The following is a 22,730-nucleotide window of genomic DNA, read 5'->3' as shown; positions in this document are numbered from 1 at the left end:
CCCATGTTAATGAAAACCAATTAGTCTGTCAAAAGCTTTGTGCATTTCACATCCCCCCTCTAACATGGCCATGCAAAACAGAGTGGAAGCTTTCATTTACTGTATGTTTAACATACAATGCAAAATATTAATCAAAACAGAAGAACCCTTTTTAAAAATGGTACATTGTGACTAATTATAATTATAGTTTGAAGCCTGTTCTAATGAACCATAACTAAAACTAACTTTCATTTATCTGATATTAAATATTACAGTTAGTCAAAAATGGAAGCAAGCATTTCTGAAAGGCTCCTTGTAGTATATTAAGAAAGGGTACCAGTTGCTCCAAACATTTCACCAATATTTCCAGAAATTTCTCATGATCTTTGTCAGTTTTACACCCACCTGTCTGTTGGGAGTTTGTGACCTGCCTTCACTGGGAGACCTGGAATGATGTCGCTCTGGAGAATCAATATCTGCTTGTGGACTCCTTTCCTCTGAGTTGCAACGAGAAATATCTGGAGAGAGTAGATGCCTTCGTTCCTTGGATCGGCCTCGTTCTCTGCCTCCTGACCGATGTGTATCAGATCGATGGCCTATTTATAAAAAAAATGGCAAGATTACATGAAAACTTCACACTTGGGAACCTTTGAGCAGTCTGAATGCCTTCTGCATTCTGTATAATGTTTGATATGAGAAATATTTTTCTCTTCTTTAACCTATCCATCAAAAGCTATCACTAACACTTTATTTTTCTCTTTATATGACCTTTCCACTGCTTTACGGTTTATATGACCTTTCCATCGCTATTGAAGCCATTACTATCTTTTACTGTACAACATTTATCTTAAAAAGTATATACAACAGCCTAAAGCATGGGTGTCAAACTTGTTGCATCACGTTGCCGTCACGTGACATATCGCAACGTTTTTTTTCCCTTTGCGAAGCTGAGGTGGGCATGACACATCCAGCCCGCAGGCCGCCAGTTTGACACCCCGGGCCTAAAGCATTCTACTTTTGCATTTTTTTGCATCAGCTTACAGCCATTGTTCCTATAGTATAATAACACCATTGTTTGTCATGGGTTGCTCTTTTATTCTAAGTAGCTAGCATGGTATAGTTAAAGAAGAATATGAGGCTAACACTTGGGAGATTCAGGTTCAAATTTCTACTAAACGATGGAGATTCCTATGGCACTGCTGTTGTGTCTCAGATTGCTGTAAAGACAAGCTATTAGTAGGGAGAATCACATAGGCTGCTTAAAAAAGTAGGGATGTAAGTGTAACTTATAACTAAATTCCTATAGTCCTGGAAAATTAAATCTTCGTTAGTGTTACATTTGGACACCACTAGTTCAATATTGTCAAATCATGCTTTAACTTCTTCAGTTCTTTCTGTTTGGCCTTGCCAAGCAAGAACAGTGGCCGTACATATTGTTGCAGCAGATGCCTTCTCACACATGCAAAGAAATGTAGTAAAGTTCACAGTTCTTCATACAGCCATTTTAGCCATCCATTTATTTTAAGGGCATATTGGTATTTGGACTGCAAACTCTCTTGAGGCATATTCCAGAATTTTGCACAATCATTTCTTACCTTCTTTCTTTCCAAGTCCTGAACTTTTTTACTGAGTTCCTAGCCCATTTGCAGAAAACTCTGTCCAATTTAACGGAAAAGCTGAATTCACCAATTATAAACCAGAATTTATAGAATTAAATGGATGAACACCATCCTACACCATGCCAGTGGAAAAGGCCTGCTACGGATCCAGTCTGGTAAGGAATTGAAGCAGGCAAGGTCAAGGAGAAGAGCCTTTGCTGCTGTGATCCCATCCCTATGGAACATTCTTCCGCTGGAGGTGAGAAATGCACTCTGTTTTGGCTTTCTGGAAAGGTATTAAAACCTGGCATTGCTGGTTGGCCTGGGGCCCAAAGGGGAGCGCTCACTGCTGGAGGTGGCTGATGGGATAAGAGGGCCTCATTCCTGGCCCATCTGTTCCTTGGCTCTTATAGGCATAGTTTTAGCACAGATTTTAATAATATTTTAATGTTAGTTTGTTTTAATTTTTTAACTATTTTTATTTGTTTCTACAATTTGTAAGCCACCCAGATTCACCTTGTAGGGTAGATGACATAGAAATTTAATAAATAAATAAATTAAAGCTGCATGTCCTTAAAGATAATCATCTGATGGCATCTAGTTGAGGGCACCTTATTTTGATTACTTAATAGCTGAATTTAGCTTGCAGATGGTTTATTCCCCCAAAAAAGTCCCTTTATTGTTGAAAGGAATTGTCTCACCCTGATCAAATGATCTTATCACAAGGCAGAAAATCAACTTTCATAAACTAAGCCCCTTCTTTATACAAGGCAGGAATTAATTCAGTGTGGAAAGAAAGAAAAGGAGCAAGTTTTCATCTGCCAATAAAAGACAAACCAGCTCAGTAGTTTAATTGCTTTTAAAATCAAGATGTAAAGGTTTAGTGCTATGAGTAGACATAAAGGAAATCTGTTTGCAGAACAAAATGTTATTTTTGGTTTACGTCATAGAATTTTTATCATAACTAGCTGTAGGTGCTAAATATATATCACTGGCACGAAAGTGGCCTGGGCCATATTGCTGGAAGTAAATAACGTAGCATATCATCTTCCAACAGAAATAATGCTCATAGCATGTGGAAGAGCAGGGGAGAAGCCCAGGTCAGAGTGGGATGGAAAACAGAGACTCACGTATAATTATATTTATTTTTTTAATTGTTTATTTGACTATAGGAAATAAGGAAGGAAAATGTTTCTCTTTAAAAAAGAAGTGAATCAGGAAAACCATACCATCTTGACTGAGCCCAGGTGGTGCAGTGGTTAAGTGCAGCATTGAAGGCAAACTCTGCCCACAGCCTAGAGTTCAATTCTGATGAGGCTCAAAGTTGACTCGGCCTTCCATCCTTCTAAAGTTGGTAAAATGAGGACCCAGATCGTTGGAACCAATATGCAAATAATGCTGACATTGTAAAACTCCCAGAGAGTGTTGCAAAGCAGTAAGGGGTTCTATATAAATCTAAATGCTATTGCTATTGACTAAGGATATTTCCACCCAAAGATTTTTCATGCAGTAAAAATTTGACAGGGTATATGTGTCGGTATAATGTTGTCTTGCAGTACTCGTATACTGTCCTACTGCTTCTGTCCTTTCTTTTCTACAAACATTCTAGAAGGAAGGAAAAAATGTAATACTGAAAGCTTTTTTCTCTGTAGAAGGATTCCAAATAATTAGAACAAGCATACATAAGCGAGACATGATAAAATGTATTTAAATGAAAGGCAGATGAATCACTCAATCATTATTTGATAAAGTGCTTGGCAAAATGCCTTTTATATAGTTTGATTTCAGGAAAGACATTGATGTAGCTTTTATAGAATGTCTGCATTCTATAAATTAGATCCTTATAAAATAGAATATATAAATAGTATTTGGAAGTAGCACACAGAATTCTGCAGCAGGATGTCTCAATTATGCTTTTTAAAATAAAATAATTAACAATTTGGACAAAAGAATCAGGTCTTTTTGCCAAAAAAAACTGTAATTAATATAATTTTCTCCAAACTATTGACATTGGAATCAGAATTCAAAAGGATTTGTCTGTAAATAGCAGGATGTTGTTCATTAGTGACAAATCTGAAGTATCCACATACAGGAAATAAAAAAACTGAATACACATACAGTACACAAAACTAACAGAGTGAAGAAAAAGTCAGCTGGATATCTAATTGCATACAGAGAAGAAACTGGGTTGGAAGGGATAATAAGAATAAATTGAAAAACTGGCAGTAACATAAAGCATCAGCTTGTCATGTGTTAAGCAAATGTGGTAGGCAGTCATCAATACAAAAGTATTCGGGTTTATTTAATGGTCAGTCAGCCTATCCCTCACCTCCAAAATAAAAATAGGCATTAGTTGGTTCAAGGAGATATCCAAATTAAGTGCCAAATTTCCTCTGACTCCATCAACCAGTGTTAAAAAGTTATGTGTTTAAAATAGGAACTTTAGTCTACAGAGATCCAGTATACTTAGTTCGTATTAAGGATTCATAAGAATTATGTTCATTGTTAAACTGCCTTCTTTATATTAAATATTAAAATTTTATTAAGACTTTAAACACTCAACTTACTATTGCCCCTAGGACATGATAGGCAACCTGAAACCTCGTGGTTGCAGGTAGTTCTTAAATTCCCATTTTGTGCCCGCTGGAGGCATTCTGGACCATATTGCCAGAAATTGGAGGCCAGGTTTCCTGCCATTTCAAGATGGGAAACACATGATCTAAAAATAGTATCTTCCTTAACAGCAGTTACAAAGCAAGGAAAAATGCCAAACTTCCCCTCAGAATTCAAGCGAGCAAACAAAAATCAGGTCTATCCACTCTGCGTTTACTCTTCCCATCATGATTTTCAGTGGTCTACAAAATGTTAAATATCAAGCATCTCTAGGTTGCTCCTGTCTGTCCAAGAACCGGCCAGGTTTGGTTTTCCTGCATCTAACTAAAATAGACCAGACTTTTTCTCTCTTCACTATAATTTTAAAAACAAAACCAAGATGGACAATTCTCATTGTGTCAAAGTACAGCCAAGAACTATTGTGGAAAAGTTAGAATCAACTGACTTTAAGAACAGCTGGTAATTAGTACAGATAAATTTACTTCATGATTTCAAGAAAATGCATAAACTGAAAAATATTCACTAAAGATACCTTAAAACTATCCAAGGATATGAAAAGATACCAAAGTTCATAAAATAAAATTGCTTAGAAACTATAGTAATGGAAATATGTTTTATGTATCCATAAGTGAAAGAATCTGATGTATGGAGATAGTTTCAAACAACTTGCTAAATTATTTTATTAGACTGAAATAAAAAAAAAGTTCTGTATAGAGAGGACTACTTGCATCTTGTCTTGGTCCTGAACCCTAAAGAAAGCCATCTCTCCCATTTGTGCTAATGTGCTAATTTCCAATAGGAAATTATTTTTAAACCTCCTGCAAAGGAACTTTGGTTCGCACACAAAAGAACCCCAGTTCTATCCTTGACATTTCAAAGTAAGACTGGGGAAGTACACCCCCCCCCCAAATTTAAGCACTGAGTAAGATGGACCAGTGGGTTGTCTCAGATTAAGGTTGCTTCCTGCATTCATATTCTTATATGAGTCATAAATTACTAAGAACACTTATGGGGCTATATGAATAAATAAAAAGGCAAAATATAAAAAGCAATCTGAGAGACAACATGTGGCTGCTATAGAGTGACTAACATTTTTGTTAGAAACTACTCATTATGTTAATATGGATGAAAAATTTCCATTTATTAGTGATATTTCAAAGCTGAGAAATTCTGACACAATAGAAATCATACTGGAAAACATTATCTTACCTTTTATATCTTAATTAACACAGTGTTGTTTCTACAAAAAATATTATGGAAAATAAATTCATGCCAAGTGATTGAGTTTATTATCATGTTCTCTTTCTTGTGGGCTCAAAAATCTACAATATAATACCAAAATACGGTACAGAAACATTGGAAACAAAAGCTCCTTTCTTTCTAAAAACTTTCTTTTTTTACCTCATCATGGAGCTTGTTTGTCCACTGTAGGAGCAAATCAACTGGAGAAATCAAGATTCCAAGTATTGTAATCCAATAGAAATCCTGCAAATTTATTACCTTTTTGAAAACTCCATACTTATTCTGAGATTTTGATGAAGAAAGGACTAATATGCATTTTGAGGATATTGTGATTCAAATTTTAGTTTAAAATGGTTGCATACAAGAATTAATTTAGGTACAGAATCAGAAAGAATAAAACCTAAATCCGAAAGCTATTTTTGTATATCAACTACTGTATCCTGCATTTCAGTTAATGCCTTTTCTACATCACCTGTGTTGAAAAAAGGTTATTGTAATTAAGTCATAAAATTTAATTAGAACTTAAGAAATTAGCTTTTAGATGGGTGAGGGCCCATTAGCACTTGAAATGCAATGCTATTTGTAAGATGAATAATATATTTAAATAGTATAGAACTAGCAAAGATGAGTAAGAGATGATGATTTAAAATAGATCCTATTTAAAAACTATCCATGTAAGTCTTTCAACAAGTAGTCTGTATTTTTGAGGCTGTGCAAAAATCTTCACCTGTGATGTGCAGCAGTTGACTTTTGATCCTAGGAAAGATATGATGAGTTCATATCCAGATCTGCGCATAGCCTTAGTGTTTTCTAATTTTACTCAATTTTGGTGGAGAAAGATCATGATTCTTTATCTTTATCTTTATTTTAAATTTATATACCGCCCTTCTCCCTGAGGACTCAGGGCGGTGTACAGCCAGAATTAAAAAACATAAAATACAAATATTAAAAAACAATTAATATATATATAAATTTGGCCCAAAATTAAAAATACAAACCAATTAAAACATTTAAAATTTCTTCTTAAGCCAGCCCGGCTTGCTGGAAAAAGTGGGTTTTAAGGGCACGGCGGAAGGCACTAAGGTCTTGGATTCTCCTTATCTCTGGGGGCAACTGATTCCAGAGGGTAGGTGCCCCCACAGAGAAGGCCCTCCCCCTGGAGGTCACCAGCCTACATTGATTGGCTGATGGCACCCTGAGGAGGCCCTCTCTGTGGGAGCGCACGGGATGATGGGAGGTCGTCGGTAGCAGCAGGCGGTCTCAAAGATAGCTAGGCCCGATGCCATGTGGCTTCAGAAGAGTCCAGCTCACTTCATCCTTAAGATGTATTTTAAAAAGTCCACCCATCGTCAGTTACCTGAGTCTGTGTTGAGACGGCGTGAAGACAGGTGCAGCGCAGAATGGTAACTGCGACGGCGAGACTTGTAGGTATTTTCACTACTCCTTTCCATTGAGAACTCATCCAGCCAGGAGGAATTTGTCCGTTTGTCTCGGATGGTAGAAAATGAGCGTCTCATGGAGCCAGGATCTGTAACTACCTAGAAATGCATCCCAGAATGGAAGAAGGATTAAAGGTTAGCAAGTGCATACTGGTTTCAGCAGACGGATTTGCTAATTAAGTATACTTAGTCTCATTTGGCCAAGAATAAAGATATTGTAATACCAGAGAGGTGTGGAGGAAATTCACTCCCCAATTTGGAGCGTATAACACCTTTCTTACTATTTGTTTTGGCTAATATAAGCTTATCTATTTTGCCTTCCCCTAGGCTCTAAGGTACGCACGATATTTGCATCTTTGTACTCATGTGAGTAATAAAATAAGAAGAAGCAGAACAAATTCAGTTTTATAGGTAGGTAATGAGCACTTTCACATGATCAGGCTTTGCACTGCCCAAAGCTTCTGCACTGAAGACTTGAATTGAAATGATGCATGGCTGAACATTCTGCTCTATTTTAGTGATCAGGATGATATGGGAATCAGCATATTTAGTTTTTGTCAGGCTGTATTGTTCACAGAGCACCAAAAGTCAATCAAAACTTGTCTTCCTCAGCCAGAGAGTGTGCAAAGGTTTCAGCCTATCAGTGTTCATCTACTGGACAGTAACTGAGTGCATCACACTCTTCTCTGACTTTCATGCCAAGCAGCCAATCTGCTACCTCTTATTAATTTTATAAATAACTCAAGGTGGTGAACATACCTAACACTCCTTCCTCCTCCTGTTTTCTCCACAACAACAATCTCATGAAGTGGGTTGGGCTGGAAAGAGTGACTAACTCAAAATTACCGAGCCAGCTTTCATGCCTAAGATGGGACTAGAACTGACATTCTCCTGGTTTCTAGCTGGTACCAAAACTGGTTCTCATACAGGAAGCATTTGTCTTGCCCATCAAGGTGATATAGCTAGTACATGAACATCATTGGGGAACTCTATTCACTTTTCAGGCAGACCAGAACCCATGTTAGTCATGCTCTTGGTGTTACCTAATTCATTGCCTAGTTACTCAAATCTTCACATCCCAGATCTATTGAGTAAAAACAAGAACTGAGAATTTTGACTCGACAGCTTGGCCTACATAATTTTCAATCTGCTTGAAATGAGAGAGATTGTTAGATCAGGTGTTAAATCCACACAGGATAATGGTCTTACGCTGAAAGAGAGGGCTATCCCTTTGAACTGAATGACTATAAGCCAAACTATTTCATATAATTATGGAATACACTCTAGGGGAGTCTGGAAATTAATTTTAAGTATGTTCTGAAATGCACCATTCACTCTTTCCTACTGAGAGAGGTTAGTAATGGCAGAGAAAAGCTTAATGGCTTCTTTCAATACTAGCAGGCCTATAATATGGCCTAGCTTAGTCAGTAAAGTATGTGGTGCTTTGCTTACTGATTCATTGATTAGTGTTCAGGATTTCAAAGTATTATACATTACACTCCTCCCCCCTATGTTCCTCACAACCACAACCTTTGGGATAGGTTAGACTGAGAGAAAGTAATTAGGCCAAAGTCATCGCATGAACTTCTGTGGCTGAGGGCAGACTAGAATCTGCAATACCTTAACCACTGTACCATACTGACATTCTGTCCTATTAACATTAAAATAAGACATAGAATCTTCACTTTAAAAAAATAATAATCAGTTTTAATAGGGGAAATACTTTACGGAAACAGAGTGTGGTTTTTCACTTTTCACTTTATACTCATACAGGACAATAGCTTTCTCTAGCTTACCTAGGAATAGATTTGCCAGCTAAAATTAAGTCTTGGAACAAAACCTGAACTGCAATAAGTCTATTGACAGGAGGGATAGTTAATATCAAATTGTTAAGTTCGAAAAAAAGGGAAGTAAAGTTAGAAAAGGAAGGACAAAAAGGTATTCTACTGCATTTTTTGCAACAGAACAGAATGCTCATTATCTAAAATTGCTATTGGGCATTATTGTATACTTAAAGACATCCAAAATTTAGAATATGATCTGAATCACACTCTGAATATGATTCAGAGTATTCAGAGTAACCCTTGTATGATCTATTTTTCCTGTGAATTAATTAGTCTTATCTCGGTTGTATTAATTCAAAGTAATAATCTATCATTCCAATTAATTCAATTTGTATCTTAGAATTCATATGACCAAATTGTTTTCCATATACAAGCTTTGCCTATACAGAGGAAAATTACATATTGCCAGAAAAAGAGCTTTACTCTAGTCTTCCTTCTAACATCTGAGTTCTAGATCCTAGGTGCTTCTTTCATATGGAGAATATTTTATTTATATGGCTTCACTCTTGCAGACTCAACTGGAACAATTCAGCCACTATGATACTAGGTCTTTGTTATACTAAATAAAAATAAAACTTTATTTAATATTATTTATTTATTCATCTAACTAGCTATTTCATGGTATCCATTCTCAGCCTGCTTCCTGACTCTTTGCTTGTTCTTGTTTTTATGTTTCTTGAATCTTAAAATTTCTATTTCTTTCATTTCCACTGATTCTAACTTTTTCCAAAGCAATGCTTCACAGAAGCTCTATTTATTTTAAAGTACTGGAATTTCGAGGCAGGGAAACATTTGATTTTTATACAACTGGAAAGCACTAAAAGAGAAAAAATGATATGTTATGTGATGCAATATCAATATCAGACTGATAATTTAATAATCTAACAAATCTGCAAAATCTACAAGACTTGAGATGGGAAGATATGAAAAATGCTGCCCCATAGTATAACTTTTACTCTGTCCAGCAACATTGTTGTCCAATGTTTTGGCAGTCAGAATAAGAATGGTCATAGAGTCTTGCAGTCAGATAGGAAAATGAAGTTCTGCAGCAGGCAAACTGGAACTCAGGATTTCATCTCCCTTCCTCCTCCATGAAACTGACTTTGTGTATATGGAAAGTCGTCTCCTTTTCCTTTCCCAAAGAAAACACTACTTCCAGGTTAGATCATTTATACTGGCTTCAACTTGACTCAGGAGTTTGTGGGTAAATAAGAGGTCAACAGTATATGGACCATCTTTGGGCCAGAACATGGATACTGTATGGAGCAGGCCATTATTTCCTACTCAATTTCCTCAATAAACCAGCTCACTGAAAAATTATATAAATTATTATTACAAACCTGAGAAGGTATTTTATCTCTCTGTTAATCAAAACTTGATTACAAGACAGACAAACAGAAAAAAAAAATCTGCTCAACAGACAAATACATGAATAATGGCCAAGACTGACCAAGACAGGATGCTAGGCGGCAGGCATGTAGACAAGTATATTAGGACAATGAGGCTTGAAAGAGAAAGTGGCTAAGTTTAAAGGGAAAAATACATCCAGAAGACAGAAGTAAAAGGATTATTTCAAATGGTTGGGATACTTGCTATAATCAACAATAGGTTTGGTTGAAATAGAACAGGAAAATGGCTCCCTCAAATCTCCTGCTGTCCAGGGTCTCTGAAGTATTGGAAGAAGATTTATGGATTGATTAAGGTGGTAGCTGGGCAAATTAAGATAGAGTTAATTATAATAGAATTCTTTATAGAATTCTTTATTGGCCAAGTGTGATTGGATACACAAGGAATTTGTCTTTGGTGCATATGCTCTCAGTGTACATAAAAAGAAGAAAAAAAAACGATTTGCATTGTTGCATCCGTAAAACAGGACTGGAGTCTTCCTTGTTTCATTGGGGCACTGTGTTCAGAATCTGTAATACTAGAATTAAAGGAATGTTCCACGTTCATAGGGAGCCAATTGAATTGGTATCAGTGACAAATTTCAGCCTCTTTCACTATTCAAATAAAGCAACAACCTCCTATAGGAAAGGATCATGTATCTCCTGTAATGATATATTCCTATTGTTAGTCACCATTTCACCTGGTTTTACCTGGGGATCCACAGTCAGGCGTGGCATGGAAGAAGCCCTCCCAGATACAGCTCGTTCCTGAGTATCCACCGGGAGATAACTGCCACAGTTAGAGGGTTGCACTCTTTTAAACTCTCTAATTTCTGGCTCCTGGAAATAAACACACAGCCAAACTCATGGGATTTCATTTGGTTATACTGCTTGCCATTTTTTGCTGGCATTGTTTTTATCCATGTGGTGGGAATTGGTTGAGAATAGGGTTTAAATGAAGCATAGTGAATGCTTTCTGTTGCCCTTCTTAAGTATGCTGAATGTGTTTAACACGATTACAAACAGTAACTATACTTTTAGTGCTAAAAAAAATATACTCATTTCAGTCTAACAGATCAGGGAAATTCAGACTGCTTGCTTTTTCAGCATACATTTTCTTGCACTCAGATATCAAGTTTGGATTAAAATAAATAAAAATTAAGCCTGGTTTCACGATAAAGTGCCTTTCTGATTTAAATCTGGCTCCAATGTCTCAGCGATTTAATTTTTAAAGCCTGCTGGTTCATAAGTGTGATGTGTGTGTGTGTGTGTCTGTGTGTGTGTGTATTTCCCTCCATCAACCATCCTTCTACTTAATCATCAGTAAAAGCTTTGCCAGGAATATCCCCCAATGAATTTTTAGATGCTTATGCAATGCTTTCACTGTTTGTCTTTTGCTATGCTCAATGATCAAAATGGATTTTTATTGTTGTTAGATCAAGAGAAATTAGGAATAGTGTATCAGTCGCCAAACAGAAGTCTGACAAATATTGTTTGTGTGTTCTTTTCAAGCCAAAAAGTCTAAGAAGGCATAATGTATGTGTGTGCGTGTAATACAAAATTTATGGATAGAGTGCAACATTCTGAGAAGCACATAGAGTGGAAATAAATGCACAATTATACAGCATTGGATTTCAACAAAGGTGGTGCACAAATGTGCACACACACACAAATAGACCATTTACATATGCAGACGTGAATCCCACCAGGTAATAAGGTGGCTGCAAGTGTGGGTCAGAGGCATGTAATCCACATTTGTGTGATATGATTCAACAATTTGGTTTTTGAACATGAACACCAGCATTGAAGACAAAATGAACAAAAGCTCCAAAGCACTAGTTATTATTGTTTATCGCTGAATAACCCACCTGATGAAATGATTATATGCAATGAGAACAAACCAATTACTGGAATGATAATTAGAATTAACAACTGTAACAAACATAAAGGGTCAAATTTTCAGTCAAAAATTGCATTTCTAACATTGATAAGTACTTTGAAAATATAACTTGCTTGATGATACTTGAGTATATTTTATATAATACTCTTATTTTACTAAATATTTGCAACATATACTTCTTTATAACTTAAAATATTTACCATCATCATAATCCCGTCAAACCTCCAGCAATGCTTACTCATCACTACAACTTTAGCTGTAGACCTTTCATTATTATTAAATAGTTAAATGTCTCTTAACATCTCCATAGATTGTACACTTCTAGATCGCTAGAAATCTATAATGACAAAGAAAAATCTAACAAGAAAAAACAATAAATTCTGTATTATGCTTCCACGTTTTCATCTAGGATACCTAAATGAAATAAATACTACAGTATCTATTTGAGCAGTAATTTGATGAATTATATATGAGGTGACCAAAACTTCAGCAATGAATCTCTCATGGAATAACTGACCAATTTTTGAAGATATGTGAGATTAAACTGACGATAAACAAATCCTTATTTTTTTTAAAAAAAAAAAAAGATTGTAACTAATTCTGATAACAAAAGTAATGGCTATATATGTTACTACAGTAGATCTATTCTTCTTATCCGGAATGGATGAATTCTTGTCTACCAGAAATCTTCTCTGTTAATGTCCAATGGGGAAGCAGCACATTGTTATAGTGGAAGTTTCATCAACAGGATCTACAAAGACCTAAATGTAGGTCTTTCTAGGATTACCAGCATTTCAGGGTTATAATAATTAAACTATTTGGAAAGACCCAGTTTCAATATTATATTCCACAGAATAGCTTTGGAAAAAAGAATAATAAGTCTCAAAGTCAAACATAAGGTATTTTCTGGGAATATGGGCCTTCCTAAAATCTAGACAGAAAAATAAAGTAAGATTAGTAAAATTAATAAAATAGACATTATAACATATTATACAATAATATAATAGAATATTATTACATATTGTATATGTATTGTATAATAGTATATACAATATACTGCATGCAATATATGCAATATATTGTACAATATATTTTATAATAACACAATGTAATATCATTATATGATACAATACTATAACACCAGTTGCAACCAAGGTTTTTCAACAGTAGAGGCACAATTTCACTTGAAATGCTTTTCTGAAATCAATGGAAAACAGAAGCATTTTAAATAAACAGTACATTGATTTACCAGAGATTGCCGTTCTTGGTACTCTCCGTGGGCTGAATCCATACATGCCAACTGGAATATCTCTTGGGGAGAGAGTGGACTCAGGGAGGGGAACCCACTACGGCTGGTCCTATAAAGATAGTCCAACTTGAAATGAAAAGAGAATACATCTTTCTGTAACTTTCACTATTTTTTTTCTACCTCCTCCAAGATAAAACATCAGTCCCAGGGAAAAAACATATTTCACAATGAACGACATGCTTTTGTTGGAAAAAAGTGAGCTAATTATTACCAATGTCAGAAATGAATATGCCATAAAATTCTTTTCCAAGGGAAAGCTTGTCATATCCCTGCCAGGTTTTAGGAAAGCACATTGCTGTTATTTGCCCATCCTTCTGAAGCAGTAGAAATAATAAAGCAATAAATAACAGTTAAAACCAAGATCAGCAGATAGGTAGCTTGAATTACACACAATATGCAGAATGCCCAACATCAGTCAAACTAGAAACGTTCTACCAATCCATCAATGGAGAGAATGCAGCAAACTAGACAATACTTGACAAAGATGAAACATTGGAGTTCTAGGCACAGCTATGGAATAAGAATTACAACAATAATGCAGCTTGGATAAAAATGGTGGCTAAGAATAAAAAAAGCTGAAATGAAAGAACTTGTAATAACAGCAGAAATGGTGGAGAAACTGCAAGGAAGATCAAGAATTGATCAGCACCAGGTGAAGATTAACAGCGTGTTTTTTCATTAAAACACCTGACTGGTCTACAACCACTCAAGGAGGTGACATTGGAGATTGGTTAGTATCTGACAAGCCTATCTAATAATGAAAGATCCAACAAAAAAGCAAGCACCAGGCAACTACAGGCCAATTACCTGCTTACCAACAACTTTCAAATTGCTAACTGCTGTGGTACAATTCAACAGCATCTAGCTGAAAACAAGTTTTTTCCACCTCAATGTGGCTTGCATTGCTTAAAAGAAGGTATTCAACACCCTGCCACATGATTGGATAATCAAGTGCCTAGAAATAACAGGAGTCAGTAGAAACATCAGAAGCTTCATGAAAGATTAGAGACACAATGGAAGAGACAATTGCTGGTTAGTGGTGATGTTCTGGGAAAGGTTAATATCAACAGAGGAATCTTTCAAGGAGACTCATTCTCTCCATTACTTTTTGTCATTGCACTGATTCCTCTGTCAACAATACTGAACAAATCAGACCATGACTATCAAATATCAAAAATATCTGCATGGCTATCTTGTCTCTTTATGTGAATGATCAGAATGGAAAAATACCATCTGAAACAGAATCACTGCTCAATGTGCATATACACAACCAAGATATTGTAATGGAGATTGGACTGGATGAATGTGACATCCTTAACAAGGGAAAAATAGTGAAAGCTGAAGAAATCAAAATACTCTATGGAAATAGCATCAAGAGTTTGAAAGACAATCACTACAAATACTTGGGGATCTTTCAAGCTGACAACATCAAGAGTACTAGAGACAAGAAGAAGGTTAGAAGTAAATAGATCATGAGAGTGAAGAAGATCTTGAAATCCAAAGTCACCATTAAGGCAATTAACACTCGGGCAATTCCAGTTATTAGATACACAGCTGGAATAATGGACTGGACTCAAGCAGAGCTAAAAGCCCTTGATAGGAAGACCAGAAAAATAATGACAATGAATCAGGCCCTTCATCCATTCAGTGACAGACACTATTTACCAAGGAAAATAGGTGGGTATGAAATGTTGCAAGTGCACTAGAAGCCGAAGAAAATAAAAGACAACTGGAAGAATATCTGAAGGACAGTGAAGAAGATGCACTGAAGCTAGTATACCAGTATAGCTGAGTACTGGAGAGACCTAACCGGCCTACAAGAAAGACAAAATGAAGATTAGAAAAATAGACATGGCAAGGCAAAGTATTACATGACCAGAACATTAAAAGAAGACATATATAATAACAATACCCGGCAAATGGCTAGGAGCAGGAAAGTTGAAGAAAGAGATGCAAGGGCTAATTCCGGTTGCATAAGACCAAACCTTAAGAACAAATGCATACAAAGCCAGCATTGAGAAGACAGCAAAAGAAAGCAAAATATACTTCTGTAAAGAAAGTAATGAAACAATGGACCATCTAGTTAATGGCTGCAAGAAAACTGCACAGACTGACTACAAACAAAGGCATAACGAAGTAGCAATAATGGTGCATTGAAATATTTTTTTTAAAGAAATACCATTTGCCTGCAAGTGAGAATTGGTAAGGCCAGAAAATAGTCAAACTAATTAAAAAGAAAGAAGCTAAAGTGCTCTGGGACCTTAGTATTCAAGCACCTTGCCACATAACACCCCAGACTTATCAATTACTGTTAAGAATGACAAAAAGTCTGGATAGGGGACATTGCATAACCTGGAGAAAGCAGAAGAGAAGGGACTGGAGAAAATCACAAAATACAAAAACTTGTAAATAGAAGTAGAACTACACTGGCAAAACAAAGCAAAGATAGTACCGATAGTGACAGGGTCCTAAGGATGCAATCCCAAAACATCTAAAGCACCACTTGAACGCCATCAACATTGACAAAATCACCATCAATCAATTGCAAATGGCAGTTTTAATTGGAACAGTTACATCCTGTAACAATAACTTTAACCTAAGCAAACATCATCTTCCTATTCCAGGTACATGGGAAGGACTTGATGGATAAAAATACCATATCCAATCTAAACTTCTGTGTGACCAACCATCATAACAGCAACAACAATAATAATAATATTTTTATTTACAACAAAAAGAACCAAACAACTACTATCTTGTATTGTTGACATTATTATCAAAGAATAAAAGTGAAAAAACCTGAAACCAGTCAAAATTATATGCTTATGTTGCATTGACAGTATATACACATTTTTAATTCTTGATGATGGAAATAAGAAATGCTTACAAGTGTGGATGTATACCAGTATATCGCTGTTCAAAAATGGCTGAAACATAGGAAGTCTTTCCAGAGGTGCTTATAATCTTCACCAAAAGGTTCTGTGAGTGATATTTTTATTCCTATGCTACATTTCATTTGAAAACATTGTTTTGTATTCAGACTTGGGCTGGTTGGCACATTGCACTAAGCTGTAACTTCACATGTGGTTTATTGAATAAATCACAGTTATGATTCACCCTTCATACTAAATCATAAACCATGGCTGGATTTACATAACACACTGAGTTTCAAGCAAACAAAGCAAATTCTTGGGTAACATGTTCAACGAGCCCAGAGAGAGAAGTATGCTTTAATAAAGACCAAGACTGTGAAAGTTTTAATGGAGGAATGGATTGGATAAGAATCAAAATGCAATGTGGCTTCCTGATTATTCTCCTCCTTTCATTCTACCTTTATTTTTCAAACTAAGTTTTGAGTTCTGCATTCTTATTGCAATCTCAGTAGTTGAAAATGTGCTGTTAACCAGCACGATTACTTTCTATTTCCTCATAGTTTATTATCAAGATCTTTGGGTTTATTTGTAATATCTTTCTTAGATTAGATTCCTTACCATTACAGCTTTGTATCTTGAGTAAGATTCAATGAAAAAAGGATTAGGATTACTAGGATTACAAATACAAAAGTCAAGGTGGTATTGTTTATTCAAGCATCTGCACTTACAGTCCTGAAATTGTGTCTTGTTGGAGGTAAGGCAAAGCTTTGGCATTGGAAATGATCTCCTGAGGAAGAGATGAAGGCTCCATGCGCTGGAACATTGGGGCATTTTTCTGAGTTAAGAAAGAGAAAATGACTACAGTTTCAATTAGGTAAAATAATGACATAATGAATACGTGGAATTAAAACTTCCATCGTGTTCAACATCTATAATGGCTAGATGTGATAAGGATTATACTCTAACACATTTAGAGGGCAACAGGTTTGGAAAGTCTACTCCCAAAGAAGAGGAAAATAATACTGAAACTGCTCTTAATTTTAGGTAAGCTAAATGAGACACTGCTTGGATAGCAAATCCCTTCAATTACTTTCCTTATGAAAATGTATTACATAGCATAGCTTCATCCTCCATTTTCCCCACATCTCCCTAGTCACTTGTCTCTATATTCAAAGAATTGCTTTGCATAAGTGCTGTATTATTAACACAATCTATGTTTAGAATCCTTCCACATGCAAGGGCTGTTCTGTTCGGTGTCCTGTGCCATTCCCCCAGAAGAAACAATGCAAAAGCAGATTTTCAGCATTTCCTCTAGAACTCTCTGGTGGCCTCCATGGTTGGAAATTTCCACTTCATCTCAGCTCCTGAAATTTTATCATCCCGCCCTTACTGAAACTCTGTGGTACTTTGTCAACTTTCCCTGTTGCCTCCCTGCTGTTTTGCATGGCTGTTTCTTGCTGGAATGGCTTTGTATGGACATCGGGTTGCTGTTGGTTTGCTTGTCTACTTTTCAGCTCACTTCAATAGCATTGCTGGTGAGGGGGGAAAATAGTGAAGGGATGAAGTTCCAATATATTGCTTTCCTACTGTGACCTGCAAGCAAGCTCTGGCCATCTCAAAGAAGGAAGCGATTTGCATAGTAGCAACAAATAAATACTCTAGATAGCTAAGGGAGTCACAGCATGCGAGGGGTCTCAGGGAAGTTAAGGATATACATATTGTACAGATTGCTATAAAAAGAACTCATAGAATGCATAAAATTGTGGGAAAGGAGAACACTTACTGTAGATCAGGAAACCTGCCATTGCATTTTCCTTTTTATAAAAATATGTACTGTCTTCTGTCTTGCTACAATGATTCCTATTGGCTGCCCTACAGAAACTGCAGCAGAATTTTATATATTCTTGGAAATCATCCTTAGTGTATTACATGCATCATAGGCTGCAAGGTATACCTCTAAATTCTTATGCAAATAACCTACCACATCCTCTATTAATGCTTTCCATATAAATCTATTACCAGAAAATCTGAATGGCTGAATTTTAAGCCACAACAAAACAAGATCAATTATATTTTTCTTCCCACAAAACCGTACCTGTTCTTCCAGCTGCTGTCTTTGCTTTTTAGCTTTGCTCTGCTTATAATAGTCCATTATCATCATGGCTGCATAGATTTTCCCAACTGTCAGGTCTGTAGCTGGAAGTAAAAGATGTAACCATATTAACCAAAACAGAACCCATTTACTTTGCTAAGAGAACTAGAATCAGGGACATACAGTCTTGCACATCTGTGGGGCAGGAAAGAACACATATTTATGAGCTTGGTTCTGAATTTTCAAGTCCTATGATTTGGAGGGAGCTAGCAGCCCTCAGATAAGATGAAGATCATAGGCAGAATGATGCCTTGGTTTCTGCATATATGTTTTTTAAAGATTAATATTTGATTCTAATATCAGAATAGTCTTAGAATAGAATAGCTAGGATATTAGCTATTTTGTAAAAGGGGTGATGTGTCTGAGTATTATTTACATGTGGATGCATTTCTATTTTCAAGTATGTTTTTCTGCTTTATGTCTCTATATAGAGTAAGCTAGAAGTATAAATGATGTAGCAACAGCAATAGCACTTAGATTTATATGCCACTTCGCAATGCTTTACAGCCCTCTCTAAGTGGTTTACAGAGTCAGCATACTGCCCCCATCAATCTGGGTCCTCATTTTATCGACCTCGGAAGAATGGAAGGCTGAGTCAATCTTGAACCTGGTGAGATTCGAACTGCCAAATTGTAGGCAGTCAACAGACGTATCCTGCAATACTGCATTCTAACCACTATGCCACCATGGCTCTAATGTAGATTAGCACAAGGAATTTGCTTATATTAAATTCCTTCTCTTTCTTAAAAATCATACAAGTCTTGCTTCTTTTATTTTTCTGAATGTCATTTGGCAGCCCTAATTCCTAAACCATAACTTACTTTTTGGCATGGGGACCAATAGATCTAGCATCTTCTGAGAAAGGTGGGGCCAAATGGTCAGTATCTCCTTCTGGAGCTCAGAGTCTAACTGCTGCCAGTCTGCACCACCTATAAGGGAGCAGATCAAAAGAACTCTAAACAAAGTGGAGAGAAAGAGAAGGAAAGAGAAAAAGAAAACAAGGGAGCTAGACTCATTATTTATCCATTTTGTTTCCCATATTCCTCTAAGCTTAATGACACCAGAGATAAGAACCCTTCTTTAATTCCAATTGGCTACTAAGAGCCAAATCTGTGAGGTCCTGGGGGATACCAACAAACTTAAATTTAGCAAAGTATCCAAACCAGAACTCCTCAATCTTTAATTAATTAATCTATCAGTAGTACCCTTGCAAATCTGATGATATATTTATAATATATGTATGCACACATTAATTCTTCATTGTTTCACATTCTCCTCTGAAAATGTTGATGATGTCAGACAATAGATTCTCATTACACAATTAGTAAATTTCTGAAATTTCTTATTTCATTTCTTATTTTTTATTTCATGCTTCATACTAGCAGAGTTGGTTTAGCAGCGTTTTCTTCCATGTTTGGGAAAAAAAACAACAACTAGATCTGAAATTGTTCTTAGAGAATCAGATTATTCTGAGTCATGAGGTCTATGTAGATTACAAATTAATTGATTTTGGGAAGTTGCCCATTTCTCCCCCCAAAAAAGTAAATTTCTAACTCTTGGTTATTTTAGTTTCCTTACTTTACTTTCCCATTTACCCCCAGACCCCTACCTTTTGCGATCTTAATATCAAGAGCTGTTCTAATTAATGCCATCAAGGTGGAAGTGAAATGCACCGTGTTGTCTTCAGCCACTGGCATGTTCATCAGGACCAGTCTCTGCACAAAACAGGTGGGGAGAAGGGAATCAGGCAGAAAAGAGTTTGGAAAACTGTATCATGGAGACACAAGGAAAATGCTTAAAATGCATAAACTAGAACAGCCAAAAAGGAGGGTAAGGATCGCCCCCATCTCTTCCAACCTATCCCATTCCCTTCAGCATGGTCTTTTGCCCCTTTTTATTCACCTTGCCAAGGATATGTGCTCTTTTACTGACTTGGAGCAAGACGGACAAGATGACTGATTAGGTTCCCTGACAATCACATTCTGTGATTGTGGGAAAGGAATTCAAACTCTCAGATTCCATTAAAAGGAGAAACAGCTGTAGTTTACTTCTGCATCTCCCATTTAGAACAATTTTTCTTTTACTTAATAAGCTCAGAACTCTTAGCTATATCCTGGCGCCCCCTTTTTGAGTTTTCTTCAAAAGAGGTCTTGTTGGCAGCAAATGATTATCCATGCAATGGTTCCATTTTATCTGAAGATGAAGAGGGAGGAGAGAAAGTGAAAATGAAGAGAAATTGATGAGTTAGGTGGGAGTGAGTGGGTCATGCTCCTTTTACCCTTGAAGGGGAAAACAAAATGGCCAAATCCACTTCTCAGAGTGTATATATTGTTTTGTCAATTTTTATGCTATTCTTCCCATCATACCAACCACCCTCTTTCTTGAGATTTCCAGATCTATCATAAAATGGGATTAGTGAGATTAAGACTCATGGAATACTTTTGCTTCCATGTGTACAGAATCAAAAAAAAAAAAAAAAAAGGAGGGGGGGGGCTTATGCTTCAGAAACTAAATGGTACCATTGTGGCATGCACAAAGGTGAACATGTTGCCCTCAGCTAAAATCATGGATAATGCAGTAAACGGACAATCCCAAGTAACCATTTAGAGAACCAGGGTTTGCAATCCTGTTTTTTAAGCATTTGAACCAGAACTTTCATTCAGGAGTTTTAGGAAATGGAGTCAAAAAAGTAAAGGTGATAGGTGCATAATAAAAACCCCTTTTTATATACAGGTAGTACTCAACTTACAACCACAAATGAGCCTGGAATTATGATGGTAAATCATGGCAGTTGTTAACTGAGGCACCCATCTGATCCCCTCACCTAAGGACCACAATCCCAGCTTTTGCCATTGCAGTCATTAAGTTAACTGCGTTAAGCAGAGCATTAAATGGCTCAGGAGGTGGGGGAGGCTCTGGGAAGCCTGGTGCAGGCCCACACCGCAGCACTTCCCCAGATCACATTTGGCCTTCCCCACCCATTACACAGCTTCCCACCCTACTAGGTTGTATACCACAGGGCCTCCTCCTTTTCCCATTACACCTCATTTCATTTGAGTTTTCTGAAGACTGCCTTTCCCAAGGAGAAGCAGTCAATGTGCTATGCCATGTCGCCTTTCTATACAGAAACCACATGACGCCATCCTGGAAGCAGGTATAATTTTGGAAGTGGTTTCAATTCTTGTCGTTTAAGAATTCTGGCCACTTCCCAAATGATATCTGCTTCCAGAATGACATCAAACAGCATTTGAAGAGGAAGGCTGTGTGGCACATTGGCTGCTTTTTCTTTTCCTGAAAGACAATCTTCAAAAAAAATAAACTTTTGGAAAGAGAAATAGCCAATTTGCCACATGGCCTTCCTACATAGAGGCCGCTTCATGCCATCCCAGAAGCTGGGGCCATTTTGGTAACAGCTGCAATTCTCACAATTCTGTATAGGAAGGCCATGTGACACACTGGTTTTCTTCAGAAGAGGTAAATGGAGCAAGGAATGGGGGGGGGCAGGGAAGTCAAGGATGTGGGGCCCAGTGTAGCAGAAAGCAGGCCCAAAGCCTATGGGGACCCAGCTGGGTTGGAAGTGAGCCCAAGAGATCCAGTGTGGAATAAATGAGTGGGGTGAGCTGCAGCATCCCTACAATTGATTGTAAGAGTGGGTTGATTACCAAGTGGCCAGATTTTGTGACTCTGGGGGCATTGCAGCAGCCATAACTTTGGGTACAGGTCATAAGTTCCTTTGTTCAGTGCCGTTATAATGTCATATAACAGTGATGGCTAACCTTTTTGCCATTGCGTGCCAAAAGCAGGGGGAGCGCAGGGGGTCTGTGCGCCCCGCTCTCTGTGCATGCAGTGCAAACAGGCCATTTCCGGCCTCTGGAGGGCGTCCGGGGGTGGGGGTGGCGAAGGCCGTTTTTGCCCTCCCCAAGCTACTAGAAAGGCTCTGGAGCCTGGGGAGAGCAAAAAATGGGCCTTCAGGTCCCACCGGAAGTTGGCAAATGGGCCATTTCCGGCCTCCAGGGGGCTTCCGGAGGGGGGGAAGGCCGTTTTTGCCCTCCCCAATCTCCTAGAAAAGCTCTGGAGCCTGGGGAGAGCAAAAAACAGGCCTTCCTCACCCACCCCCAGGCCCTCTGGAGGCAGGAAACTGTTTCCCTACTTCCAGTGGGCCCAGAAGGCCCAAAAATCAGCTGCCCAATGTGCACATGCACACCACAGCTGAGCTCGCATGCCCACTGATATGGCTCCGTGTGCCATAGTTTCGCCATCACGGTCATATAATCACGGAATGTATAGTCATAAGTTGAGGACTACCTGTATCAAAAAGGGACAGTTTCAATCACAGTCCTCTTTACTTCTTTAACCTTCTTCTCCCATACAGTTGCTCTGCTTTCATGATGCAAAT

General features: G+C 37.3%; 1 protein-coding gene across 1 annotated transcript in view; it reads right to left on the bottom strand.

Annotated features, from left to right (window-relative positions):
* CACNA1E (calcium voltage-gated channel subunit alpha1 E) overlaps positions 1-22,730 on the bottom strand; it is a 285,148-nt gene that overhangs the window by 1,577 nt on the left and 260,841 nt on the right. Inside the window, exons 40-47 of the mRNA XM_070941053.1 lie at positions 19,944-20,049; positions 19,156-19,263; positions 18,278-18,378; positions 16,911-17,017; positions 13,250-13,358; positions 10,812-10,940; positions 6,790-6,970; positions 385-575 (exon numbers count right to left, since the gene is read on the bottom strand). Coding sequence (XP_070797154.1) covers positions 385-575; positions 6,790-6,970; positions 10,812-10,940; positions 13,250-13,358; positions 16,911-17,017; positions 18,278-18,378; positions 19,156-19,263; positions 19,944-20,049 — 1,032 coding nt within the window. The remainder of the gene's footprint in view (positions 1-384; positions 576-6,789; positions 6,971-10,811; positions 10,941-13,249; positions 13,359-16,910; positions 17,018-18,277; positions 18,379-19,155; positions 19,264-19,943; positions 20,050-22,730) is intronic.

The sequence above is a fragment of the Pituophis catenifer genome, unplaced genomic scaffold (genome assembly GCF_029215685.1).
Source record: "Pituophis catenifer annectens isolate HBS135680 unplaced genomic scaffold, rPitCat1.0.hap2 SCAF_3, whole genome shotgun sequence".
In the NCBI taxonomy this organism is placed as follows: Eukaryota; Metazoa; Chordata; class Lepidosauria; order Squamata; family Colubridae; genus Pituophis; species Pituophis catenifer.
This window is presented reverse-complemented; position numbering and strand designations above follow the sequence as displayed.